The 23,846-nt window shown below is 43.6% G+C and overlaps 1 protein-coding gene across 2 annotated transcripts in view; it reads left to right on the forward strand.

The window, feature by feature from the left end:
• Window positions 1-23,846, forward strand: part of WDR25 (WD repeat domain 25) — a 143,122-nt gene extending 119,276 nt beyond the window's left edge. Inside the window, exons 5-7 of one of the 2 annotated variants that reach the window (XM_032624163.1) lie at window positions 20,055-20,225; window positions 22,666-22,806; window positions 23,379-23,600. In XM_032624163.1, coding sequence (XP_032480054.1) covers window positions 20,055-20,225; window positions 22,666-22,806; window positions 23,379-23,600 — 534 coding nt within the window. Of the gene's footprint in view, window positions 1-20,054; window positions 20,226-22,665; window positions 22,807-23,378 lie in introns of both variants that reach the window. The other variant, XM_032624164.1, reaches the window with a different exon arrangement.

Here is a 23,846-nt window from a genome sequence, read left to right on the forward strand (position 1 = left end):
TTACCAGAGGGGAAAGGTGGGGGTGGGGGCTTCCCCGGTGGCGCAGTGGTTAGGAACCCACCTGCCAACGCAGGGGACGTGGGTTCGAGCCCTGGTCCAGGAAGATCCCACATGCCGCGGAGCAACTAAGCCCAGGAACCACAACTACTGAGCCTGCATGCCACAACTACTGAAGCCCATGTGCCTAGAGCCCGTGCTCGGCAACAAGAGAAGCCACCACAACGAGAAGCCCGCGCGCCGCAATGAAGAGCAGCCCCCGCCGCCACAACTAGAGGAAGATCGTGCACAACAGCAGAGACCCAACTCAGCCAAAAATACACGAATAAATTAATTAATTAAAATTTTTTTCTTAAGAAAAAAAGAATCTGAAAAAGAATGGATATGTGTATATGGATAACTGAATCACTTTGCTGTACACCTGAAACTAACACAACATTGTAAATCAACTATACCCCAATATAATATAAAAAGTAAATTTAAAGAAAGTATATATAGGGCTATTCAGGTATTCTATTTCTTCCTCATTTTTGTAACTTTTTTCTTTCAAGGAATTTGTCCATTTCATCTAAGTTGTCAGATTTGTTGGCCTAAAATTGCTCTTATCATTATTCCTTTCAATTTATTTTTTAATTGGCTGTAAGTTCTTAATTTCTTCCTGTTGATCTGAGTACCAATCTGCTGTCATTACCCTTCAGCCTGAAGAACTTCCTTTAACGTTTCTTGTAGTACAGGTTTGCGGGTTGTGAATTCTCTCAGTTTTTGTTTATCAAAAAAGTCTTTATTTCGCCTTCATTTTTTCCATGTCAGCCCTTTAAAAAACACCTTTATAGAAGTATAAATGACATATAATAAACAGCACATATTTGAAGTATACAGTTTGATAAGTGTCGACATGCACATATGTCCATGAAACCATCGCCACAACCAAGGTTAAGTATCGATACATCCATAACCTTCAGCTGTTTCTGTGCCCCTTCATAATGCTTTCCTCCTACCCCTCCACTGATTTGTTTCCTGTCATTGTAAGTTAGTGTCCATTTTCTAGAATTTTTGTGTAAATATGGTCATATGGCAGGTGATTTTTGATTTTGCGTGATTTTTTTCCCATTCAGCATAATTATTTTGAGATTGATCCATGTTGTTGTGTATCAGTAATAGTTCATTCCTTCATATTGCTAAGTATTCAATAGTATTCCATTGTAAGGATATACCACAGTGTATCTTTTTACATATTGATGGACATTGGGTTGTTTCCAGTGTTTAGTTATTACAAACAAAGTTACAATGACCATTCATGTACATGCCTTTGTGTGGACACATGTTTTCATTTCTTTCGGTGTTATGGGCCGAATTGTGTCCCCACCCCCCGGCCCCCTTCCCCCAAACTAAACTGGTATGTTGAAGACCTAACCCCTAATGTAACTATATTTTGAAAGCAGGACTTTAAAGACATAATTAAGGTTAAATGAGGTCATAAGAGTGAGGCCCTAAACCAATAGGACTGGTGTTCTTAGAAGAAGAGGAAGAATCACCAGAGCTTTCTCTGTGCACCACATAGGGAAAAGGCCGCGTGGGAACACAGCAAGGAGGCACCATCTTCAAGCCAAGGAGAGAGGCCTCACCAGAAACCAACCCTGTTGGCACCTTGATCTGAAGACTTCCGGCCTCCAGAACTGTGGGAAAATAAATGTCTGTTGTGTTAAGCCACCAAGTCTATGGAACTTTGTTATGGCAGCCTGAGCTGACTGAGACATTGGATAAATACCTAGGATTGGAATGTCTGGGTCATATGCTGGTGTACGTGTAACTTTTTTAGAGAAACTGCCAGTTTCCCAAATGATTGCACTATTTTACATTCCCGCCAGCATTTTGTGAGGATTCCATTGCTCTCTGTCTTAGCCAACATTTGGTATGGTCAATCTTTCTAATTTTAGACATTCTAAAATGTACTGATATATAGTGTGGTATCTCACTGTGGTTTTGATTTGCATTTCCCTAATGACTAACAATGTTGAGGATGTTTTCATGAACTTATTTGCCATCTGTTGATTTTTTTGATGAAGTGTTTGTTCAGATTTTTTGCTCATTTAAAAAATCGGACTGTTTGTTTTTGTAATACTGAGTTTTGAGCGTTCTTTATATTTAGAATATAAGATGTTTATCACATATGTGATATGCAGATACTTCCTCACAGTCTATAGGTTGTATTTTCATTCTCATAACAGTTTTTTTTTTAAAGAGCAAATTAAAAAATTTTTGGTAACGTCCGATTTATCAACATATCTTATTGGTGTACAATCTAAGTAAACTTTGCCTAACCTAAGGCCGCAAAGATTTGCTCCTGTTTACTTCCAGAAGTTATATAGTTTTGGGCTTTATACTAGTCTGTGGTCCATTTTGTATTAATTTTTATTTTTGGTGCAAGGTATGGATGGAAGTTAATGGTTTTGCATATAGGTATTCAATATTCCTGTAACATTTGTTGAAAACAATATCTATGCCTTTATGCCTCTGTGGAAAATCAGATGACTAAATATGTGTAGGTCTTTTTTGTACTCTCTCTTCAATTCCATTGTTTTCTTTGTCTATCTTTACTCCATTGTTTCCATTATTGTAATCTTATAATGGGTCTTGTAATCAGGTGGTGTAAGTCTTCCAATTTTTTCTTTCGCAAAATTGTTTTGACTATTCTAGGTTCTTCGCATTTACATTTCAATTTTACAAGCACTTTGTCGGTTTCTACAAGAAAAGCCTGCTTAAACGTTGAATGATATTGCATTTATTTAATCTACAGATCAATTTGGAGGAGGACTGAATTCTTTTTTTTTTTTTTATTGACTTACAGTTTCGTTTCAGTGTTCTTATGTGAGCTTATGTGAGCTTTATGAGGGAGGACTCTACCCTAGTTTTATTTATACCTTAATTACCATTCCTCCAAAAACCAACCAACCAACCAACCAACCAGCACTCCTTATTGCTATCTGAAGGGACATTTTATATATATATATATTTCTTTTTAATTTTTGAATTTTATTTTATTTATTTTTTTATACAGCATGTTCTTATTAGTCATCAATTTTATACACATCAGTGTATACATGTCAATCCCAATCGCCCAATTCATCACACCACCATCCCCACCCCCCTGCGGCTTTCCCCCTTTGTGTCCATAGGTTTGTTCTCTACATCTGTGTCTCAACTTCTGCCCTGCAAACTGGTTCATCTGTACCATTTTTCTAGGTTCCGCATACATGCGTTAATATACGATATTTGTTTTTCTCTTTCTGACTTACTTCACTCTGTATGACAGTCTCTAGATCCATCCATGTCTCAACAGGTGACCCAATTTCATTCCTCTTTATGGCTGAGTAATATTCCATTGTATATATGTACCACAACTTCTTTATCCAGTCGTCTGTTGATGGGCATTTAGGTTGCTTCCATGACCTGGCTATTGTAAATAGTGCTGCAGTGAACATTGGGGTGCATGTGTCTTTTTGAATTATGGTTTTCTCTGGGTATATGCCCAGTAGTGGCATTGCTGGATTATATGGTAATTCTATTTTTAGTTTTTTAAGGACCCTCCGTACTGTTCTCCATAGTGGCTGTATCCATTTACACTGCCACCAACAGTGCAAGAGGGTTCCCTTTTCTCCACACCCTCTCCAGCATTTGTTGTTTGTAGATTTTCTGATGAAGCCCATTCTAACTGGTGTGAGGTGATACCTCATTGTGGTTTTGATTTGTATTTCTCTAATTAGTGATGTTGAGCAGCTCTTCATGTGCTTCTTGGCCATCTTTATGTCTTCTTTGGAGAAATGTCTGTTTAGGTCTTCTGCCCATTTTTGGATTGGGTTGTTTGTTTCTTTAATATTGAGCTGCATGTGTTGTTTATATATTTTGGAGATTAATCCTTTGTCCGTTGGTTCATTTGCAAATATTTTCTCCTGTTCTGAGGGTTGTCTTTTCGTCTTGTTTATGGTTTCCTTTGCTGTGAAAAGCTTTGCAGTTACATTAGGTCCCATTTGTTTATGTTTGGTTTTATTTCCATTACTCTAGAAGGTGGATCAAAAAAGATCTTGCTGTGATTTATGTCAAAGAGTGTTCTTCCTGTGTTTTCCTCTAAGAGTTTTATAGTGTCTGGTCTTACATTTAGGTCTCGAATCCATTTTGAGTTCATTTTTGTGTATGGTGTTAGGGAGTGTTCTAATTTCATTCTTTTTCATGTAACTGTCCAGTTTTCCCAGCACCACTTATTGAAGAGACTGTCTTTTCTCCATTGTATATCCTTGCCTCCTTTGTCATAGATTAGTTGACCATAGGTGTGTGGGTTTATCTCTGGGCTTTCTATCTTATTCCATTGATCTATGTTTCTGTTTTTGTGCCAGTACCATATTGTCTTGATTACTGTAGCTTTGTAGTGTAATCTGAAGTCAGGGAGTTTGATTCCTCCAGCTCCGTTTTTTTCCCTCAACACTGCTTTGGCTATTCGGGGTCTTTTGTGTCTCCATACAAATTTTAAGACTTTTTGTTCTAGTTCTGTAAAAACTGCCATTGGTAATTTGATAGGGATTGCATTGAATCTGTAGATTGCTTTGGGTAGTATAGTCATTTTCACAATATTGATTCTTCCAATCGAAGAACATGGTATATCGCTCCATCTGTTGGTGTCATCTTTAATTTCTTTCATCAGTGTCTTATAGTTTTCTGCATAAAGGTCTTTTGTCTCCCTAGGTAGGTTTATTCCTAGGTATTTTATTCTTTTTGTTGCAGTGGTAAATGGGAGTGTTTCCATAATTTCTCCTTCAGATTTTTCATCATTAGTGTATAGGAATGCAAGAGATTTCTGTGCATTAATTTTGTATCCTGCAACTTTACCAAATTCATTGATTAGCTCTAGTAGTTTTCTGATGGCATTTTTAAGATTCTCTATATATAGTATGATGTCATCTGCAAACAGTGACAGTTTTACTTCTTCTTTTCCAATTTGTATTCCTTTTATTTCTTTTTCTTCTCTCATTGCCATGGTTAGGACTTCTAAAACTATGTTGAATAATAGTGGTGAGAGTGGACATCCTTGTCTTGTTCCTGATCTTAGAGGAAATGCTTTCAGTTTTTCACCATTGAGAACGATGTTTGCTGTGGGTTTGTCATATATGGCCTTTATTATGTTGAGGTAGGTTCCCTCTATGCCCAGTTTCTGGAGAGTTTTTATCATAAATGGGTGTTGAATTTTGTCAAAAGCTTTTTCTGCATCTATTGAGATGATTATATGGTTTTTATTCTTCAATTTGTTACTATGGTGTATCACATTGATTGATTTGTGTATATTGAAGAATCCTTGCATCCCTGGGATAAATCCCACTTGATCATGGTGTATGATCCTTTTAATGTGTTCTTGGATTCTGTTTGCTAGTATTTTGTTGAGGATTTTTGCATCTATATTCATCAGTGATATTGGTCTGTAGTTTTCTTTTTTTTGTAGTATCTTTGTCTGGTTTTGGTATCAGGGTGATAGTGGCCTCATAGAATGAGTTTGGGAGTGTTCCTTCCTCTGCAATTTTTTGGAATAGCTTGAGAAGGATGAGTGTTAGCTCTTCTCTAAATGTTTGATAGAATTCACCTGTGAAGTCATCTGGTCCAGGGCTTTTGTTTGTTGGAAGATTTTTAATCACAGTTTCAATATCAGTGCTTGTGATTGGTCTGTTCATATTTTCTATTTCTTCCTGGTTCAGTCTTGGAAGGTTATACCTTTCTAAGAATTTGTCCATTTCTTCCAGGTTGTCCATTTTATTGGCATATAGTTGCTTGTAGTAGTCTCTTAGGATGCTTTGTATTTCTGCGGTGTCTTTTGTAACTTCTCCTTTTTCGTTTCTAATTTTATTGATTTGAGTCCTCTCCCTCTTGATGAGTCTGGCTAATGGTTTATCAATTTTGTTTATCTTCTCAAAGAACCAGCTTTTAGTGTTATTGATCTTTGCTATTGTTTTCTTTGTTTCTATTTCAATTATTTCTGCTCTGATTGTTATGATTTCTTTCCTTCTGCTAACTTTGGGTTTTGTGTGTTCTTCTTTCTCTAGTTCCTTTAGGTGTAAGGTTAGATTGTTTATTTGAGATTTTTCTCGTTTCTTGAGGTAGGCTTGTATAGCTATAAACTTCCCTCTTAGAATTGCTTTTGCTGTATCCCATAGTTTTTGGATCGTCGCGTTTTCATTGTCATTTGTTTCTAGGTATTTTTTTATTTCCTCTTTGATTTCTTCAGTGATTTCTTGGTTATTTAGTAACATATTGTTTAGCCTCCAGTGTTTGTGTTTTTTAGGGTTTTTTTCCCTGTAATTCATTTCTAATCTCATAGTGTTATGGTCAGAAAAGATGCTTGATATGATTTCAATTTTCTTAAATTCACTGAGGCTTGATTTGTGACCCAAGATGTGATCTATCCTGGAGAATGTTCTGTGCGCACTTGAGAAGAAAGTGTAATCTGCTGTTTTTGGATGGAATGTCCTATAAATATCAATTAAATCTATCTGATCTATTGTGTCATTTAAAGCTTCTGTTTCCTTATTTATTTTCATTTTGGATGATCTGTCCATTGGTGTAAGTGAGGTGTTAAAGTCCCCCACTATTATTGTGTTACTGTCGATTTCCTCTTTTATAGCTGTGAGCAGTTGCCTTATGTATTGAGGTGCTCCTATGTTGGGTGCATATATATTATAATTGTTATATCTTCTTCTTGGATTGATCCCTTGATCATTAGGTAGTGTCCTTCCTTGTCTCTTGTAACATTCTTTCTTTTAAAGTCTATTTTATCTGATATGAGTATTGCTACTCCAGCTTTCTTTTGATTTACATTGGCATGGAATATCTTTTTCCATCCCCTCACTTTCAGTCTGTATGTGTCCCTAGGTCAGAAGTGGGTCTCTTGTAGACAGCATATATATGCGTCTTGTTTTTGTATCCATTCAGCAAGGCTGTGTCTTTTGGTTGGAGCATTTAATCCATTCATGTTTAAGGTAATTATCAATATGTATGTTCCTGTGACCATTTTCTTAATTGTTTTGGGTTTGTTTTTGTAGGTCCTTTTCTTCTCTTGTGTTTCCCACTTAGAGAAGTTCCGTTAGCATTTGTTGTAGAGCTGGTTTGGTGGTGCTGAATTCTCTTAGCTTTTGCTTGTCTGTAAAGGTTTTGATTTCTCCATCGAATCTGAATGAGATCCTTGCCGGGTAGAGTAATCTTGGTTGTAGGTTCTTCCCTTTCATCACTTTAAGTATATCATGCCACTCCCTTCTGGCTTGTAGAGTTTCTGCTGAGAAATCAGCTGTTAACCTTATGGGAGTTCCCTTGTATGTTATTTGTCATTTTTCCCTTGCTGCTTTCAATAATTTTTCTTTGTCTTTAACTTTTGCCAATTTGATTACTATGTGTCTCGGCATGTTTCTCCCTGGGTTTATCCTGTATGGGACTCGCTGTGCTTCCTGGACTTGGGTGGCTATTTCCTTTCCCATGTTAGGGAAGTTTTCGACTGTAATCTCTTCAAATATTTTCTCTGGTCCTTTCTCTGTCTCTTCTCCTTCTGCGACCCCTACAATGCGAATGGTGTTGTGTTTAATGTTGTCCCAGTGGTCTCTTAGGCTGTCTTCATTTCTTTTCATTCTTTTTTCTTTATTCTGTTCTGCAGCAGTGAATTCCACCATTCTGTCTTCCAGGTCACTTATACGTTCTTCTGCCTCAGTTATTCTGCTATTGATCCCTTCTAGTGTAGTTTTTCATTTCAGTTATTGTGTTGTTCATCTCTGTTTGTTTGTTCTTTAATTCTTCTAGGTCTTTGTTAAACATTTCTTGCATCTTCTCGATCTTTGCCTGCATTCTTTTTACGAGGTCCTGGATCATCTTCACTATCATTATTCTGAATTCTTTTTCTGGAAGGTTGCCTATCTCCACTTCATTTAGTTGTTTTTCTGGGGTTTTATCTTGTTCCTTCATCTGGTACATAGTCCTCTGCCTTTTCATCTTGTCTGTCTTTCTGTGAATGTCAGCACTGAATTCTTAACTTCAAGTCTTCCAATCCATAATCATAGTATATTTCTCCATATATTTAAACCTTCATTTTTTCTCACCAATGTTTTGTAGTTTTTATTGTACAACTCCATCACATTGTTTTTGTTTAGATTTATCCCTAAGTATTTATATATTTTTATGCTATTGTAAATAGTATTTTTCAATTTCAATTTCTGGTTATACATTGTTAGAATATAGAAATATAGTGGATATTTGTATTTTTACCTTGAATTCTGCAACTGTGGTAAGCTCATTTATTAGTTCTAGTTGCTTCATTGTAGGTTCTATTTCTGCAAAGATGGTCATGTCATCTGTGAATAAAGGCAGCTTTAATTCTTTTCTAATTTGGATGTAATTTCTTCTTTCCTCCTTCCTCCTGTTACCTTATTGCACTGGCTCAAACCTCTAAAACAATGTTGACTTAGAAGTGGTGAGAATGCACATACTTGCCTTTCCAATCTTAGAAAAAAAAAATTGCATTCTTTTTCATAGTTACATATGATGTTAACTGTAGTTTTTTTCGGTAGATGCCCCTACCGGTTTGAGGACATCCCCTTTTATTCCTAGTTTGTTGAGATTTTTTATCATGAATAAACGTTGGATTTTGTCAAATGCCTTTCTCACATCTATTGAAGGGATAGTGTGGTTTTTCTCTTTTATTTCGTTAATATGGTGGAATTTCTTGATAGATTTTCAAATATTAAAACAACGTTGTATTACTGGGATTAATCTCACTTTATTGTGATACATTATCTTCTTTATATCTTTATGGGATTCTATTAGGTAAAATGTGTTAAGAATTTTTAATGTATGTTCATCAGGGGTATTGATCTATATTTTTCTTATAATATCTTTGTCTGGTTTTGGTATCAGAGTAATTCTGGCCTCATAAGTAATTTGGGAAGTGTTCCTTTCTCTTCAGTTTTCTGGAAGAGTTTGTGTATAATTGATATTATTTATTCCATAAATATTTGCCAGAATTGACTAGTGATGAGACTGGCTTGGCCTGAAATTTTCTTTGCGGGAAGATTTAAAACCTCAAATAAATTTATTTAGTAAATATAAGGTTATTCCAATTTTCTGTTTCTCTTTGAGTGACCTTTAGTAGTTTATATCCTTCAAGAAATTTATCCATTTCATCAAAGTTATCTCTTTGACATAAAGTTTTTCATACTATTTTAATTATTTAAAAAATACCTGTATAATCTGTAGTGATGTCACCTCATTTCTCTCATTCCTGATATTGGTGATTTGAGTCTTTTCTCTTTTTCCTCTGATCAGTCTGGATAGAGATTTATCAATTTTGTTGATCTTTCTTAAGTATACATTTTTGTATCATTGATTTTTCTCTGTTTCTTTTTTTAAATATATTTATTTATTTTTGGCTGTGTTGCTGCACGTGGGCTTTCTCTAGTTGAGGGGAGAGGGGGCTACTCTTCGTTGTGGTTTGTGGGCTTGTCATTGGGTGGCTTCTCTTGTTGCAGAGCATGGGCTGTAGGTGCACGGGCTTCAGTGGTTGTGGCTCGCGGGCTCTAGAGCACGGGCTCAGTAGTTGTGGCGCATGGGCTTTGTTGCTCTGCGGCATGTGGGATCTTCCCGGACCAGGGATTGAACCCATGTCCTCTGCATTAGCAGGCATATTCTTAACCACTGGGCTACCAGGGATGCCCTGATTTTTCTCTATTTCTTTTATTTAAAAAAGTGATCAATTTTTCTTTTAAACATTTTTTTTTCTGCTTAAAACTTAGGTTTATCTTTTTTTTCCATCATAAAGTGGAAGTTGAGGTCATTATTTTGGGATTTTTATTCTTTTCTATTATAGATGTTCAGTACTTTTAATTTTCCACTAGGTTTTGCAGCTGCATTACACAACTGCTGATATATTGTTTTTCATTTTCATTCAGTTAAAAATACTTTCTAATTACGTTTTGTATTTCTTCTTGATCCATGGATTATTTAAGAGTGTTTAGATTACAAATACTTGGGAAATTTCTACATACCTGTTAGTGATTTCTAATTTAATTCCATTATGGTCACAAAACATACATTGTATGTTTGAATCCTTTTAAATTTATTGAAATTTTGTTTGATGTCCTATAACATGGTCTATTTTGGTAAATGTTCTGTGTGCATTTGGAAATAATGTATATTCTACTGTGTTGTGTGCAATGTTCTATAAATGTCAATTATCTCAAGTTGGTTAATAGTGTTATTCAAGTATTCAGTATCCTTTCTGATATCTCTGTTTGTTCTGTTAGTTATGACCACCTAGTTGAAATTTGTGACTATAAGCGTAAATTTGTCTAATATACTTTTTAAGTTCTGTTAGTTCCCCGTCACTTATTTTGAAGCCCTGTTATCAGGTGCATAAACATTTAGGATTGTTATGTTATCCTGATGAATTGATTCTTTTATCATTGTGAAAGACCCTTTTCATCCCTGAAAATATTTTTTACTGTGAAATCTACTTTGTCTGTTGCTAACAGGCATTCTTGGTTTATTTTGATTACTGTTAGCATGGTATATCTTTTTCATCTTTTTACCTTAACCTATTTGTGTCTTTATTTTTAAAACATGTTTCTTATAGACAGCATTTAGTTGGGTATTGCTCTTTCATTTTAATTCTATATAACAATCTTTTCCTTTGACTTGTATATTTACCCTGTTTTCATTTAATGTAATTTTTGATATGGCTGGGTTTAAATCTAGCATCTTGCTATTTTTTTTTTGTTTGTTCCATCTATTCCTTTTTCTCCTTTTTTTGTTTTTATGGTTTCCTTATAGATTAATTTAGCTTTTATTTTGTGATTTTTTTCTTATCTCCTTTGTTGCTTTATTATCTGTGGATTTGTGTTGTGGTTTATTTTTAGTGGTTGCTTTAGAGTTTATAATATATATTTTTATCTCATCAGTCTACCTTCAAGTCTTAACTCTTTTTGTATTGTATGAGAACCTTAGAACAATATACAAATTTTCAATTTTACCCCTCAGGGTCTTTGTGCTATTTTTTGGCATAAATTTTACTTGTACGTATATTACAATCCCCTACAATACATTGTTATTATTTTTGCTAGAAACAGCAAATTATCTTAAAAATATTTTAATAATAGAAAAGCATTTTTTATTTCCCTTCGTATTTACCATTTTTTGCTGCTTTTCATCCTCTTGTGTAGATTCAAGTCTGGTATAGTTTTCTTTCTGCCTTAAGGACTTAGAATTTTTTGTTTTCAACAGTCATGCATATTTTAAAGAATTTAACTGGAGAAAAATGACCTTTTATATTTGCCCAATCGTATGCCATTTCTGTTGTTCTTCCTTCATTCCCGAAGTTCCAAGTTTTCCTCTGCTATTATTTCTCTTCAACTTGAAGAACTTCCTTTAGCGCTTGTTTTAAATAGAGCAGGTCTCCTGATGACAAATTCTCTTAGTTTTTCTTCATCTGGCAAGGTCTTTATTTCACCTTCATTCCTGAAGGATATTTTTACTGTCTATAAAATTCTGGGTTGACACTCCTTTCTTTCACCATTTTTAGTATGTCCCACTGCCTTTTAACCTCCATAGTTTCTGATGAGAAATCCACAGCATTTAAATTGTCGTTCATATAATGGTTCATTTTTTCCCCGGTTGCTTTCAAGATTTTTTTCTTTGATGTTTTCAGCAGTTGGATTGTGGTGTGTCAGGGGTTGGATTTCTTTGATTTTTACCCTCTTTGTGGCTTGCTGAATCTCTTGACTCTAAATTTATGCCTTTCACCAAATTTGGGCATGTTCAGTCAGTATTTCTTTTCCGCACTGCTCTCTTTTCCTTCTCCTTCAGGAACTCCATTGACAAAAATATTTAAGCTTCTGATATTATCTCACAGGTTCCTAAGTCTTTGCTTATTTTTTCTTTAGATTGAATTATTTCTATTGATCCTTTTTCAAGTTCACTAAGTCTTTCTTTTGTCACTTCCATTTTGTTATTGTGCTTATCCCATGATTAAAAAGTGTTTTTTTCGGTTCTAAAATTTCTACTTAAAGGTATATATATAATTTCTGTTTCTCTGTTGAAATCATCTCTCCATTTATTTCAAGGGTGTTTATCTCATTGATGATTATTATTTAATAGCGGTTTAAATGTGTCTGATAATATGGGTCAAACATCTGGGTCACTTCAGGGTTGGCATCTATGGTTTCTTTTTTCTCAAGGGTACTGTTTACATTTTCCTGGTTTTTGTGTGTCAAGTAATTTCAGAATATATCCTGAATATTTTGAACATTATGTTGTAAGATCCTGGGTCCTATTAAAATCCTGTAGAGAATAGTGATTTGTTTGTCTTAACAGGCAACCAAACCTGCTAGATTCATATTGCAAGTTCCTTATCTCCTGTGGTCAGTGGCTCCATTTTCAGTTCTGTATTAAAAACCTTTGTTATGCGGAGCCACTAAAGGGTTAGTTTCGGACTGAGGCAGCAGTTATATGGTACTCCACTTCTCAAAGCTTTAGCTGTGCCCCTTTGGCCATGTTCCATGCACATGTAGCTTAGGGATTGTCCTGGGATGTGTGTCAGTTCATATACAGAAGTAGAGGATTCCCTTCTCAGCTATCTCCTCTTTGGAATTTCACCCACACTGCCTGGCTCCCTGGGCCTCCTTTCCTGGTTCTTCTGCCCAGAGCAATGGAGTTCTTTCAGAATGTTAGCCTTCTCCCTTGTCACACAGTGTCCATAACCGGGATCCCTTTCAAAGCAAATGGGCCAGAGAAGATAGAGGAAAAAATAACATGAATTTCCCTCCATTTTCCAGTTCTTCTCTTCAGGTTTTTTTCCCTTCTGGTTTTTAGGTATTTGTGCTGCACTGCCAGAGCTGTTGGGATTGGCATCAGGGCAGGGCTAGGAGAGCAAGGAGATATTTTAAAAATTTCACCCGATACTCTCTGGCTTACAAGGACCCATTTTCTTGTTCCTCTGGCCAGGATGATGGATTTATTTCAGAAGTTTTGCTGTCCATGTCTACTATGTAATTCCTTGATTCAGTCTGTCTGTGGGTCAACATCAGGAGTTAAAAGACAAAAAAACTCCCCCAAACCCCCAAAGTAAAAACTAAAACAAAGAAACAAAAAACTAGAACCTTACCTGTCATATGGGTCTTTCTTCAAATTTTGACTTCCCTCTTCAACCTATCAGCTGTTATTTACTTTTCAAAATCTTCAGGTAGTTGCTTCTTGAATTTCGTCCAGAGTTTTTAGTTGTAATTTATGAAAGAGAGTGAGAGACCATAGTGGGTTTGCTCCATTTTGGTTTAAAACTAGATTTTGTTCATTTTAAAAATTCAGTCTTTTTTCTCTCCAGTATGTTTTGAAATTTTCAATTGCTATGTCCTCTAGTTTCAGTAATGTTCTCTTTTGCAGTGTCTCATCTGATGTTAATCCCATCTAATATAGCTTTTCCTCAAACGTTGTGCATTTCATCTTTAGAAATTCAATGAGGGGCTCATACATCCTCCATGTCTCAACTAACCTTGGTCAGTCTTCCTTCTGCCTTCTTAAACGTATGTTATGTATAGTTGTGATGACCATTGTAATGCCTTGCTCTGTCATCTGTGTCACTTGTGGGTTTAGAGACCAGAATCTAAGTGTTGTGGTTGGTCATTGTTTCTAGACTTCTTCTGTGGACAGAGCTAAGAAATGTTTTTCTTGTTAAGAAAAAAATATATCATTGTTTATGCTGACTTGTCCAATTCAAATTTAGCATTACAGAATTTTTCTTTAGCTTCTTTGTTTTTATATGTTTTTGATCTCTTTTAAACTGAAAATTTTTATTTCTGTCTTCCTTACCACAATTTTTTGGGTGTATGTGGACACTAGCAATGTAATGACTGAAAACAATTGAAGATTTCTCACAGTTCTTTTTGTCCACAAGGTATATCCAATTAGGGTTTACCATCAGATTACTGGTTTTCTGTTCATAATGTATATTCAACTGAGGATCTGCCTTAAACTACTATGCTTTAATGTCTCTTAAAATAAACCCCATTTGTGTGATTAAGCTACCAACTCAATACATGTTTTGTTTCATTTGCTTAATTTTGCTTTCATATTTTAGAGCCTGCTTTTTAAGTTAATTTTGTTGTATAATTTTATAAAATACATACATGGTTCTGGAGAAGGGATTGGAAAACTACAGCCCATGGGCCCAGTCCGGCCTACGGCCTGTTTTTGTATGGTCCTTGAGTTAAGAATGATTTTTACATTTTTAAATGGCTGTAACACACACACACACACACACACACACACACACACACACACAGAAGAGAATGCAACAGTGACTAAATGTAGCTTCCAAACCCTAAAATATTTACTGTCTGCCCCTCTATAGAAAGCCTCTACTTTCTGCCTCTAGCCCTGTCTCCCCCATTCTGTCCTCTCCCCTCTAGAGGCAGTCTGACTGATTTATTTATTATTTAGTTTCTGGTTTATCTTTCTACTGTTTTTATGGAAGCAAACACAAACCTCTCGTATTTACTGTACGCCCTTTTGCTCTCCACCTTGCTTTTGCACTGAGCAGTACCTCCTGGAAGCCAGCCCACAGCAGGCAGGGAGATGGGCCTCACTCTTTTTTACAGCAGCACACATGGTATTCCAGAGTGTGTCTGGACTGATGTCTGTTTAACTGGTCCCTTCTTGTACGTTTGGGTTATTTCTGCTTTTTAATTTTACAAGTAGTGCTGCTTTCAGCGGCCTTGTGCTTATGTTTTCTGGTGTTTGCTGCTGTAACTTCGGGATCAGTTCCTACAAGTTGGTTTGCTGGGTTATGTATATTGCCGAGTAACAAGGCACATGCTGTTTTGCTTGGTGTCACCCAAATTCTCTCCATAGGGACTGTACCATTTTGCATTTCTGTCAGCAGTGTGCAAAGTAAGTAATGCCCAACAGCCACCTAACGGAGTGTGTTGTCAAACTTCTGGCTTTTCTAATCTGACAAGTAAGAAATGATATCTCCATGTAATTTAAAATTTCATTTCTTATGAGCAAGATTGAAGGACCAGTTACATTCCCTCTCATATGAGCTCTCTGTTCACTTCTCTTGCCCATTTTTCTGTAGAGCTCTTGGTCTTTTTCATTGATTTTTAGACCCTGTCTGTGTATTAGGGACAGTGACCTTTGCCTCTAATATAAGTTGCAAATATCTCTCCCATTTGTCTTTTTTATTTTTCATAATTATTTATCTGTTTTTTATGCCGTGCAATAATATTTATTATTATTATTACTACTACTATTATTTTCATGTAGCCAGATTTATGCATCTTTTCTTTTATTGCTCTGGCCTTGGAGTGATGACCAGGGAAGTTTCCCCTACTCTCAGATTGTAGAAAAATTCAGTCATACTCTCTTTTCATATTTATATAGTTTCTTTTGTTTTAATATAAATTTCTGTTTTTTTTAAAAAAAATTATCCACAGAGCACTTTTTTTTTTTTTTTTTTTGCGGTACACGGGCCTCTCACTGTTGTGGCCTCTCCCGTTACAGAGCACAGGCCCCGGACGCACAGGCCCAGCGGCCACGGCTCACGGACCTAGGCGCTCCGCGGCATGTGGAATCCTCCTGGACCGGGGCACGAACCCGTGTCCCCTGCATCGGCAGGCGGACTCCCAACCACCGCGCCACCAGGGAAGCCCCACAGAGCACTTTTGGTGTACACTATCCCATGTGATTGGCTACTTTTACTTGTGTGATTTTAAACCGTAGAAAGGGGCTCTTTACTCACCTCTCCAGTTTGCCATTGTGCAGAGACTCCTCGCATCTTAGAATTTGAAGAGACCAATATATTCAAGGGGAAGGAATTGAAATCTGGGGAGAAGGGACCTGCCCAAGGACCCCCAGCCCCATCCCAGGGACTAGCTCTGGCCGGCCTGGGAAGAGGTTTATGAGCATCTGCTGTGTGTTGGCCTCTTGGCCAGGCCTGTCACCGTCCTTCACGCCCAAGCTCTAGGTCCTGCTCTTAGCCCCACCTTATAGGTGTGGAGCCTGAAGCGCTGAGAGGTGAGCTGCCTGCCCAGCGGCGCGCAGCCAGTGATAGGCCATCAGGCTCAGATACCCGGGTGTCTGCCTGAGAGCTTGGCCCTCCCGCCTCCGGATGTCTGGTGGTGGCATGCATGCCCTGAGCCCTTCCCTCCCCTCCCCCCTCCACGGTCTTGGAGGTCCTTGGTGGATGAGGTGTCCTTGTCTCCACGCCGAGGGCCATGGAGGGCCCCGTGAATGAACATCATCTCCCAGGGCGCCTACTGGAGCCGGTGGCAGCAGGTCCACGTGCATTGCCTCAGCCCCAAGGGCCCGCCTGTTACTGGCAGCCAGAGGCCTTTCAAGTTGTCCTTTCGTTCGTCCGTCCATTTGTTTATCTGCTCATTCACTTATCCAGACCTTAATTCAGCACAACTTACTGATGTCTGCAGTGTGCAGACCCAGTCCTGGCCAAGGGTGTCCCAGAAATGTGACAGGCGTCTGTCCCCAGGAACTCACAGTCCTTTAGGGCGGGCAGGTGGCCTCGGCCATCCTGGGGGGCCCAGAGCAGTGTCTCCCTCACTTTCCCTCCAGACTTGGGTGCAGAGGACTGGCGGGGTGGAGGGGAGGGGGGAGCTGGGCCCCCAGCCTCCCTCTTTCTGGGGTCCAGCAGCGCATAGACGCGAGAGGCTGGCTTGTTGTCCAGTCCAGGCCCCTGGTGGCGGTGACTCAAAACCAGCCGCGGAGCCTGCCCCCCAACCCCGCACACCTCGGAAGTGGCACGGCCCGGGGAAGGGAAAGGTGAGCCTTCGGAGGTCTGTTTGGGGGCCAAGCAGACAAGATTTTAAGGATATTAGGTGATTTTCATCACACCTGAATGTGTCTTGATCACGTCTTCCATTTTTCCCAAAGCCGTAGACTTTTGGCCAAGTGTCTACAACTGTCTGCCGACAGAGGCCCAGGTTGCCAGAAGGGTCTGAGTGAGGTTCCCTGTGGATCCAGCTAGTTAGGCCCTGTAGCGCTGTCCCACGCCCCTGGGATGGGACGTACCAGCTGTCGGTGTAATTAAGGTTGCCATAAAACCCACCAGCTAGACACACAAATGGCTCCTCTGCTCTTTCCCGGGGCAGCAGCAGTTGTGAAGGCAAGTAAATCATGTTCAGCGGCAATCACTTCAAAGGTCAGCCTTCCACTTACAGCAGCGCTGTTGGCAGGGATCGCCCGTAACACGGCTTGTTTCCCGGCCATTCGATTTTACGACGCCCTAATGAATTGGGCCATTTCCATCCATTCTCAGGAAGTGTACAGAACGAGGGTTTTCGTTCTCCTGGAAAAGGCAGGTGGTGTGTCGGTGGGCACGTGAGTGGTTCTGCCGGGGACAGGCCGAGGACCCCTGGCACGTTGCTTCTCTGGGCCTTCGCACCGCCCTCTGGGAGCAGCTTCCTCCTGCTGCCATCAGGAGATGATTTCTGTGAAACCCCCAGCCTGTGGCTGGAACTCAACGGGCCCTCCTCTTCCTTCAGGCTTTCCTGGGTCAGTGTGTTTCCCGAGTGCGTGTGGGGATCCAGGTGCCGCCGCTGGAGAGGGGCTCAGGTGCCCACGGATGTCACGGTGCTGCCCATCGGCAGCCACTCCCTATGGGCTCTTGGGGCTGTGTCCCCGCCGCCCAGGAGGAGACGCGCCTCGGTGCACAGGCCACATCTAGGGACGTGAGTTGGGCCGGACTTATCCCTCTCCCGGCACCTGCTGCCCTGCCACCCTTGATTCCCTGCTCCTCGCCTGGACTGTGGTGATGGGGAGGGTGTCGGGAAAGGCGGCAGGAAGGCCTTCAGGGCCGCATGTGGCCTTGGCAGATGGAGGCCTGGGGCTGCTGGTGGGGAGGGTGGTTTAAGTCAGAGGTGACTGTGGCGCTGGGGATGAGAGGTGGGGATGGATCTGGAGCCATGACGACGGGCCTTGCTCCCTCCCCTCCCTTCTCTTCCCACCAGAGCAGATTCCAAACCCTGCCCTGGGACGGCGCTGTTCTTTGAGTCGGGATGTTGTGCACGTCTCAGAGCACGTGTTGGGGACTCTGGTGGTCCACGTCCCCTCCCAGGCCCTAGACCGCTGCCCCAGCTCCAGGCTGGGCAGGCCAGAGCATCTGCCAGCAGCGCGGCTCTTATGCCCCTCCTGGCGGGGGCTCTGGAGCTTTCCTTCCAGCCCACACTCCAGGAGACTCATGGCTACCTGGGAGGGCAAAGCGGGCATGTGGGATCCTGGTGCACAGAGTGGGAGAGGAAGGGAGGGAGGAAGGTGGGCAGTTCCACAGGCTGGCCAGTGTTCAGAGGCCTGCAGGACTGCCCTCACTTTTCTACCCCTGGACTACTCCTCAGGCTCCAGGGGGCCCACCCTGAAATCGCCCTAGCTGAGGGCTGCTTCTGAAGAGGCTCAGAGAAGGTAATCGTTTGTTTCCCACCCTCCCCCAGGAATTTGCCCCAGCGTTTACTGAGGCAGGACTTGGCCAGCAGGAGACGGGGATGTGGGCCCCAGAGAAGCACCACACCCTGGCCCTGCGCCCTGGAGTAAATCCCTGCATCTCTCTGAGCCTCAGTGTTCCTCATCTGGAGAATGGGTCTCAAAATACCCCTCTGTCTAAATTGGATTTATGGAGTGCTGCATTTAATGTGAATTTGACTTATATATATTTGAAAGAGGATGATAGAAAATCTGTGTCTGAAACATTTTGAAAGTTTGTAAACTCCAGTTTTTATTTTATTTATTTTTTTAGATATTTACTATTTAAAATTATGTTTATTTATTTATCTTTGGCTGCGTTGGGTCTTCGTTGCTGCGCGTGGGCTTTCTCTAGTTGCGGCGAGCGGGGGCTCCTCTTCCTTGGTGTGCGCGGGCTTCTCACTGCAGTGGCTTCTCTTGCTGCGGAGCACGGGCTCTAGGTGCCGCAGGCTTCAGTAGCTGTGGCGTACGGGCTGAGTTGCCCTGCGGCATGTGGGATCTTCAGGGACCAGGGCTCAAACCCATGTACCCTGTCTTTGCAGGTGGATTCTTAACCACTGCGCCACCAGGGAATCCCTAAACTCCCGTTTTTAAGTGTGAGGGCAGCTCGTTTCACGGCCGGCTGCCGAGGTGCCGGAGAGCTGTGTTTATGCTGTGGCCACATGGTGGCGCCCTGGGAGCTGGTAAACAGGCCGCCAGACCCGGCAGGCGGGCCCAAGGCATTGTGCCCGCGGCCTGTTGCTCACTATTGCAATTTAAAGTCGTGTTGCCCAGGAGTTTACTGCATGGAGGTACGTGTTAGTCCGGGTGCTGGGACCTCCACCCTGCCCCTGCCCAGCCCAGCTGCTGTAGGCTGGAAGGTTCATGTGAGAAAACGCCCTGAAGGAAGCGGAACAGCAGCTTGCCGCTTAATTGTGTTAGTTTAGAAACAGGAGGCTGTGGAATGTTGGTGATGACGTAAGAAAGAAAGAGTGTCTTTAAAGCTAACTTACAGGCTGCGGTTCTGGTTCCGTGGGCTCGAGAACACTGGCTCCCACGATGCACTTATCACTCCAGGGACGTTAGGCTGAGGCTTTGAAAGCTGTGAATTACGTGACCTCTTCAGAAGCAAGACCCTCGCACAGAGTGTGGCCCTGGTATTGATGGGCATCACTGATGCCTTTAGGTGCCCTTGGCTAGGCGTGGGCCCTTCCCTAAGCTCTCCTTCGCTGGGCCCCCGCTGCTCTCCAGGGGACCAGTCTGACTGGGGAGATCTTCATGCCTCCCTGCACCCATGCGCCAGTGGGTGTGGGGAGGGGACGCGGAGGACTGCCCACTGTGGAGGTATCACGGGGCAGGTCCTGAGGTCATCCCGCAGCAGCCCCACCTCCACGCTTGGGCTCCTCAGCCTGGGGGCGCATTTTCCAGCACCAGCCTCTCCAAACTCTCCGGCCCTCGGGGCACTCAGCGGCCCTCCTTGTCCCTGTCTGTGGCACCCGCCCTGTACCCCTGGGGCCCACCGGCATGACGGGTGCCCACTCTTGCAGGTGGTGAGAAGCTACAAGGCCACCGTCCAGCAGACCCTGGACATCCTCTTTCTCCGAGAAGGCTCCGAGTTTCTGAGCAGCACGGATGCTTCGAGCCGGGACTCTGCCGACCGCACCATTATTGCCTGGGATTTCCGGAGCTCCGCCAAAATCTCCAACCAGATTTTCCACGTGAGAAACCCTGTTTGGCATTGCTTCCGGTTTCAGGGTGCATCCGTGTAGTCCCAGGCTGTCCGGGGCCCCAGGGCACTTCTGCGGAGATGGTTCGGCAGACAGGACCTTTGGAGACAGATGGGCTGCCTGAAATCTGTAGGGTCGGGGAAGGCAAAATGCAGGTCCAGGCCTGCCCAGAGAACCTTCCACTGGCTCCCAGATCGGAGTGACTCCCTAACGGTCCTCTCACTCATCCTCCGTCCAGCACAGCCTGGCCCCGGGGTAAGCGTGTGGAGGGGCGGCCCGGTCCAGATCCACGGGAACGCGGATGCACCCCCGAGACACCCCTACCCTCCCTCCGCCACCCCAGCCAGCCTTCAGGGTTCCACCTTGCCCTGGCTCAGTGGTTTTGGCAGGGGCTGTGACTCAAGGGTTCAAGCAGGGACCCCGAAGGTAGACCACCTGCATTAAAATCCTGCATTCACCACTTATAGGCAGAGGGCCTGGGCCCATTATCGACCCTCTTTGATTCTCATTTTTCTCTTCGTAAACTGAGGTGAGAATGTTTCTTGCCTCATAGAGTGGCTTTGAGAATTTAAAGACATAAGTACTTATAAAGAATCTAGCACAGTGCCAGGCACGGGGAGTTCTCCATAAAATGCACTACCTGTCATCACCCCCACCTCTATTACCATCACCGCTATCATCACCATCACCTTTAGTACCATCACCATCTCCAGCACCATCACCACACATCACCGCCATCACCGACATCACTATCACCACCCACCATCATCTTTTAAGATTTCAAATTAGCTATGGCTAATCTCTTTGGTGCTGCCACCCTGAATTTAAAAATATATGTCAGGCGTATATATACACCATCTTCCTCTCCCTGCTTTTTCCCTTGTTCTTAGAGGATTCTAAGTGACCCTGAGCCAACCTGCCTCTAGACCTTCACTTCAGGGCTCTAGTGCAACCCACCGAGAACGATAAGCCCTGGGAGGGCCCGGACGGGCATGTCTAGCCACTGGGGCATCCTGCCTCTGACGGCCCTGCAGAGACCAGGGAAGCAAGTGAGGTAGAGAAAGTGCTGTGTGCCTGAGCCCCCAGCCCCCCTAGGGTCACACCTCGTCACCTTCTGTGCAGGCGAGCAGGCACTCTGCCCGGTAGCGTCACGCCAGGGGCTCGTTGTCAGGTTACATGTGCCTCCTCTGCCCGGTAGCGTCACACCAGGAGCTCGTTATGAGGCCATCGTGTGCCTCTGACAACACGTTCGTCTGCAGCCACAGTTCCAGCTGCTCCTGACGCCACCCTCTGAATTGGGGCTCAGTTAGAGGCTGTGGCTTCAGGACATCACCTAGAACACGGAACACGTACAATGGAGAAGGGAGCTTCTAGGGGTGTTTCTGTGTGCCCGAGCCTGTTCAACAGTGAGATTTCCCCTCCTGTTTGGAACCCCTTGTGCAGGCATTTACCTCCCCGCTTGGCCAGTCACCTTCTCACTTACTATGTGTTCTGGCTGCGCGGGACCCTGGGCTGGGCCGGGGACCCTCGACGGCTCACTGTGGAGGTGGGGAGATGGGCATGTGGATTCGTTTTCTATCGCTGTGTGACAAATTACAAATTACCATAAACCTGGTGGCTTAAATCAACAGAAACGTATTCTTTCAGTGACGGAGGCCAGAAATTTGTAAAAAGTATCACGGGGCTGAAATCAAGATGTTGTCAGGGCCCGCTCCCCTTGGAGGCTCGGGGGGAGCGCCTGTCCCTTGCTTCTTCCAGCTTCTGGTGATACTGCTTTGTGGCTGCATCACTCCAGTCTCCATGCCAGAGAGAGCATCTTCAGGTCTCTCTCTGTTCTGTCTTCACATCGCCTCCTCTGTGCGTCTGATCTCCTCTGCTTCCCTTTTATAAGGGTGCATGTGATTGCGTTTAGGGCAGTAATACACGATAATCTCATCTCAAGATCCTTAATTATACCTGCAAGCTCCCACCGCCTTTTTTTTTTTTTTTTGACATATAAGGTGACATTCACAGGTCCCAGGAATTAGGACATGGAAGTATTCGGTGGGACATTTTTCAGTCTACTCCAAAGGCCATGAGCCGAGGAGTGCAGGGGGCCCCTAGAAGCCAGAAAAGACAAGGGAACAGATTCCCCCCTAAAGACTCCAGAAGGAACAAAGCCCTGCTGGCATCTTGAGTTCGGTTAGCCCAGAGAGACCGTTTCGGACTTCTGACCCCCAGAACTGTAGGATAATAAATGTGTGTTGCTTTAAGCCACGAAATTGGAGGCATTTTGTTACAGCAGCAGCAGGAAACTCACACAGACCCCTAAGCCAAGGTCTGGGCAGGGGGCCCGAGGCCCCACGGGCAGAGTTTGGGGGGTGAGTCTGTCAGAGGCAGAAGGCCAGTTGGGAGCCTCCTCCACCCTCTCTGTGGCCCTGCTGTTTCTCAGGAGAGGTACACCTGCCCCAGCCTCACCCTGCACCCGAGGGAGCCTGTGTTCCTGGCGCAGACCAACGGCAACTACCTGGCCCTCTTCTCTGCTGTGTGGCCCTACCGGATGAGCAGAAGACGACGCTACGAAGGCCACGAGGTACCTCGTCCCCGTCCCCCAGGTGGAAGATCGTCCCGCTGACAATGCCAGCAAGGGGCTTGCGGCCCCTGAGGGCAGGGACCCTCTGTCCAGGCAATTCGTGTTTTCTCTTTCCCGGGTGACCCCATGCCACGCGGCCTGGTGTCCGCTCGAGGCCCCGGGCCACATCTGGGCAGGGGCAGTTTCCTTGATCTGTCAGCTCACGTGGACAGGTCACGGGGCTTGGGGAGGGGCGCAGGATGGAACGGGAGTGGGGCTGTTTCTCCATCTGCCCCCTTTCCCTGCTGAGGGTTGCCTCATGGGGCAGAGCCAGTGGGGACCCAGCGCCTGGCGCGGAGGCCCGACGCCATCAGCTGTCCTAGAGCTGGGCTGTCTGGATTACACTAAACCAGCCTTGTGACACAGGCCGATGCCGGGGCCCCGGCCTCAGGGCAGGACCTCGGCCGCTGGGTGTGAGGCCCGGCCCTGCTCCTGGCCACCTCTGGGCCCCAGCCCGCTCCCCTGTGGGAGGGGCAGGCGAGGCCGTGCGCCCTGTGCCGCATGGCCTGCTCACCCCGGGTCACCCTCTGCAGGTGGAAGGCTACTCGGTGGGCTGCGAGTGCTCTCCAGACGGTGACCTGCTGCTGACGGGCAGTGCCGACGGCCGGGTCCTCGTGTACAGCTTCCGCACCGCCAGCCGCGCCCGCACGCTGCACGGGCACACGCAGGCCTGTGTGGGCACCACCTTCCACCCCGTGCTGCCCTCCGTCCTCGCCACCTGCTCCTGGGAGGGCGACGTTAAGATCTGGCACTGAGCCTCCCAGCACGGAACTTTCCAGACACCGGCCGGGGTGGGTGGGTGTGTGTGATGAGGAGGCTCTGAGGTTGGCTTCGGGGTCAGGCTCGGGTGGCCGCTGCCTTCTCCACCCTCTGAGCCTCAGTGTCCTCATCTGTAAAATGGGGACAAACACCCGTGTGCCTCGGGGTTCTGAGGACTGCGTGAGCGAAAGCGCCTGGCACGGTGCTGGTGACGCTCAATAAACGTGAGTGTTTTGCTATTT

This window comes from Phocoena sinus, chromosome 2 (genome assembly GCF_008692025.1).
Source record: "Phocoena sinus isolate mPhoSin1 chromosome 2, mPhoSin1.pri, whole genome shotgun sequence".
Classification (NCBI taxonomy): domain Eukaryota; kingdom Metazoa; phylum Chordata; class Mammalia; order Artiodactyla; family Phocoenidae; genus Phocoena; species Phocoena sinus.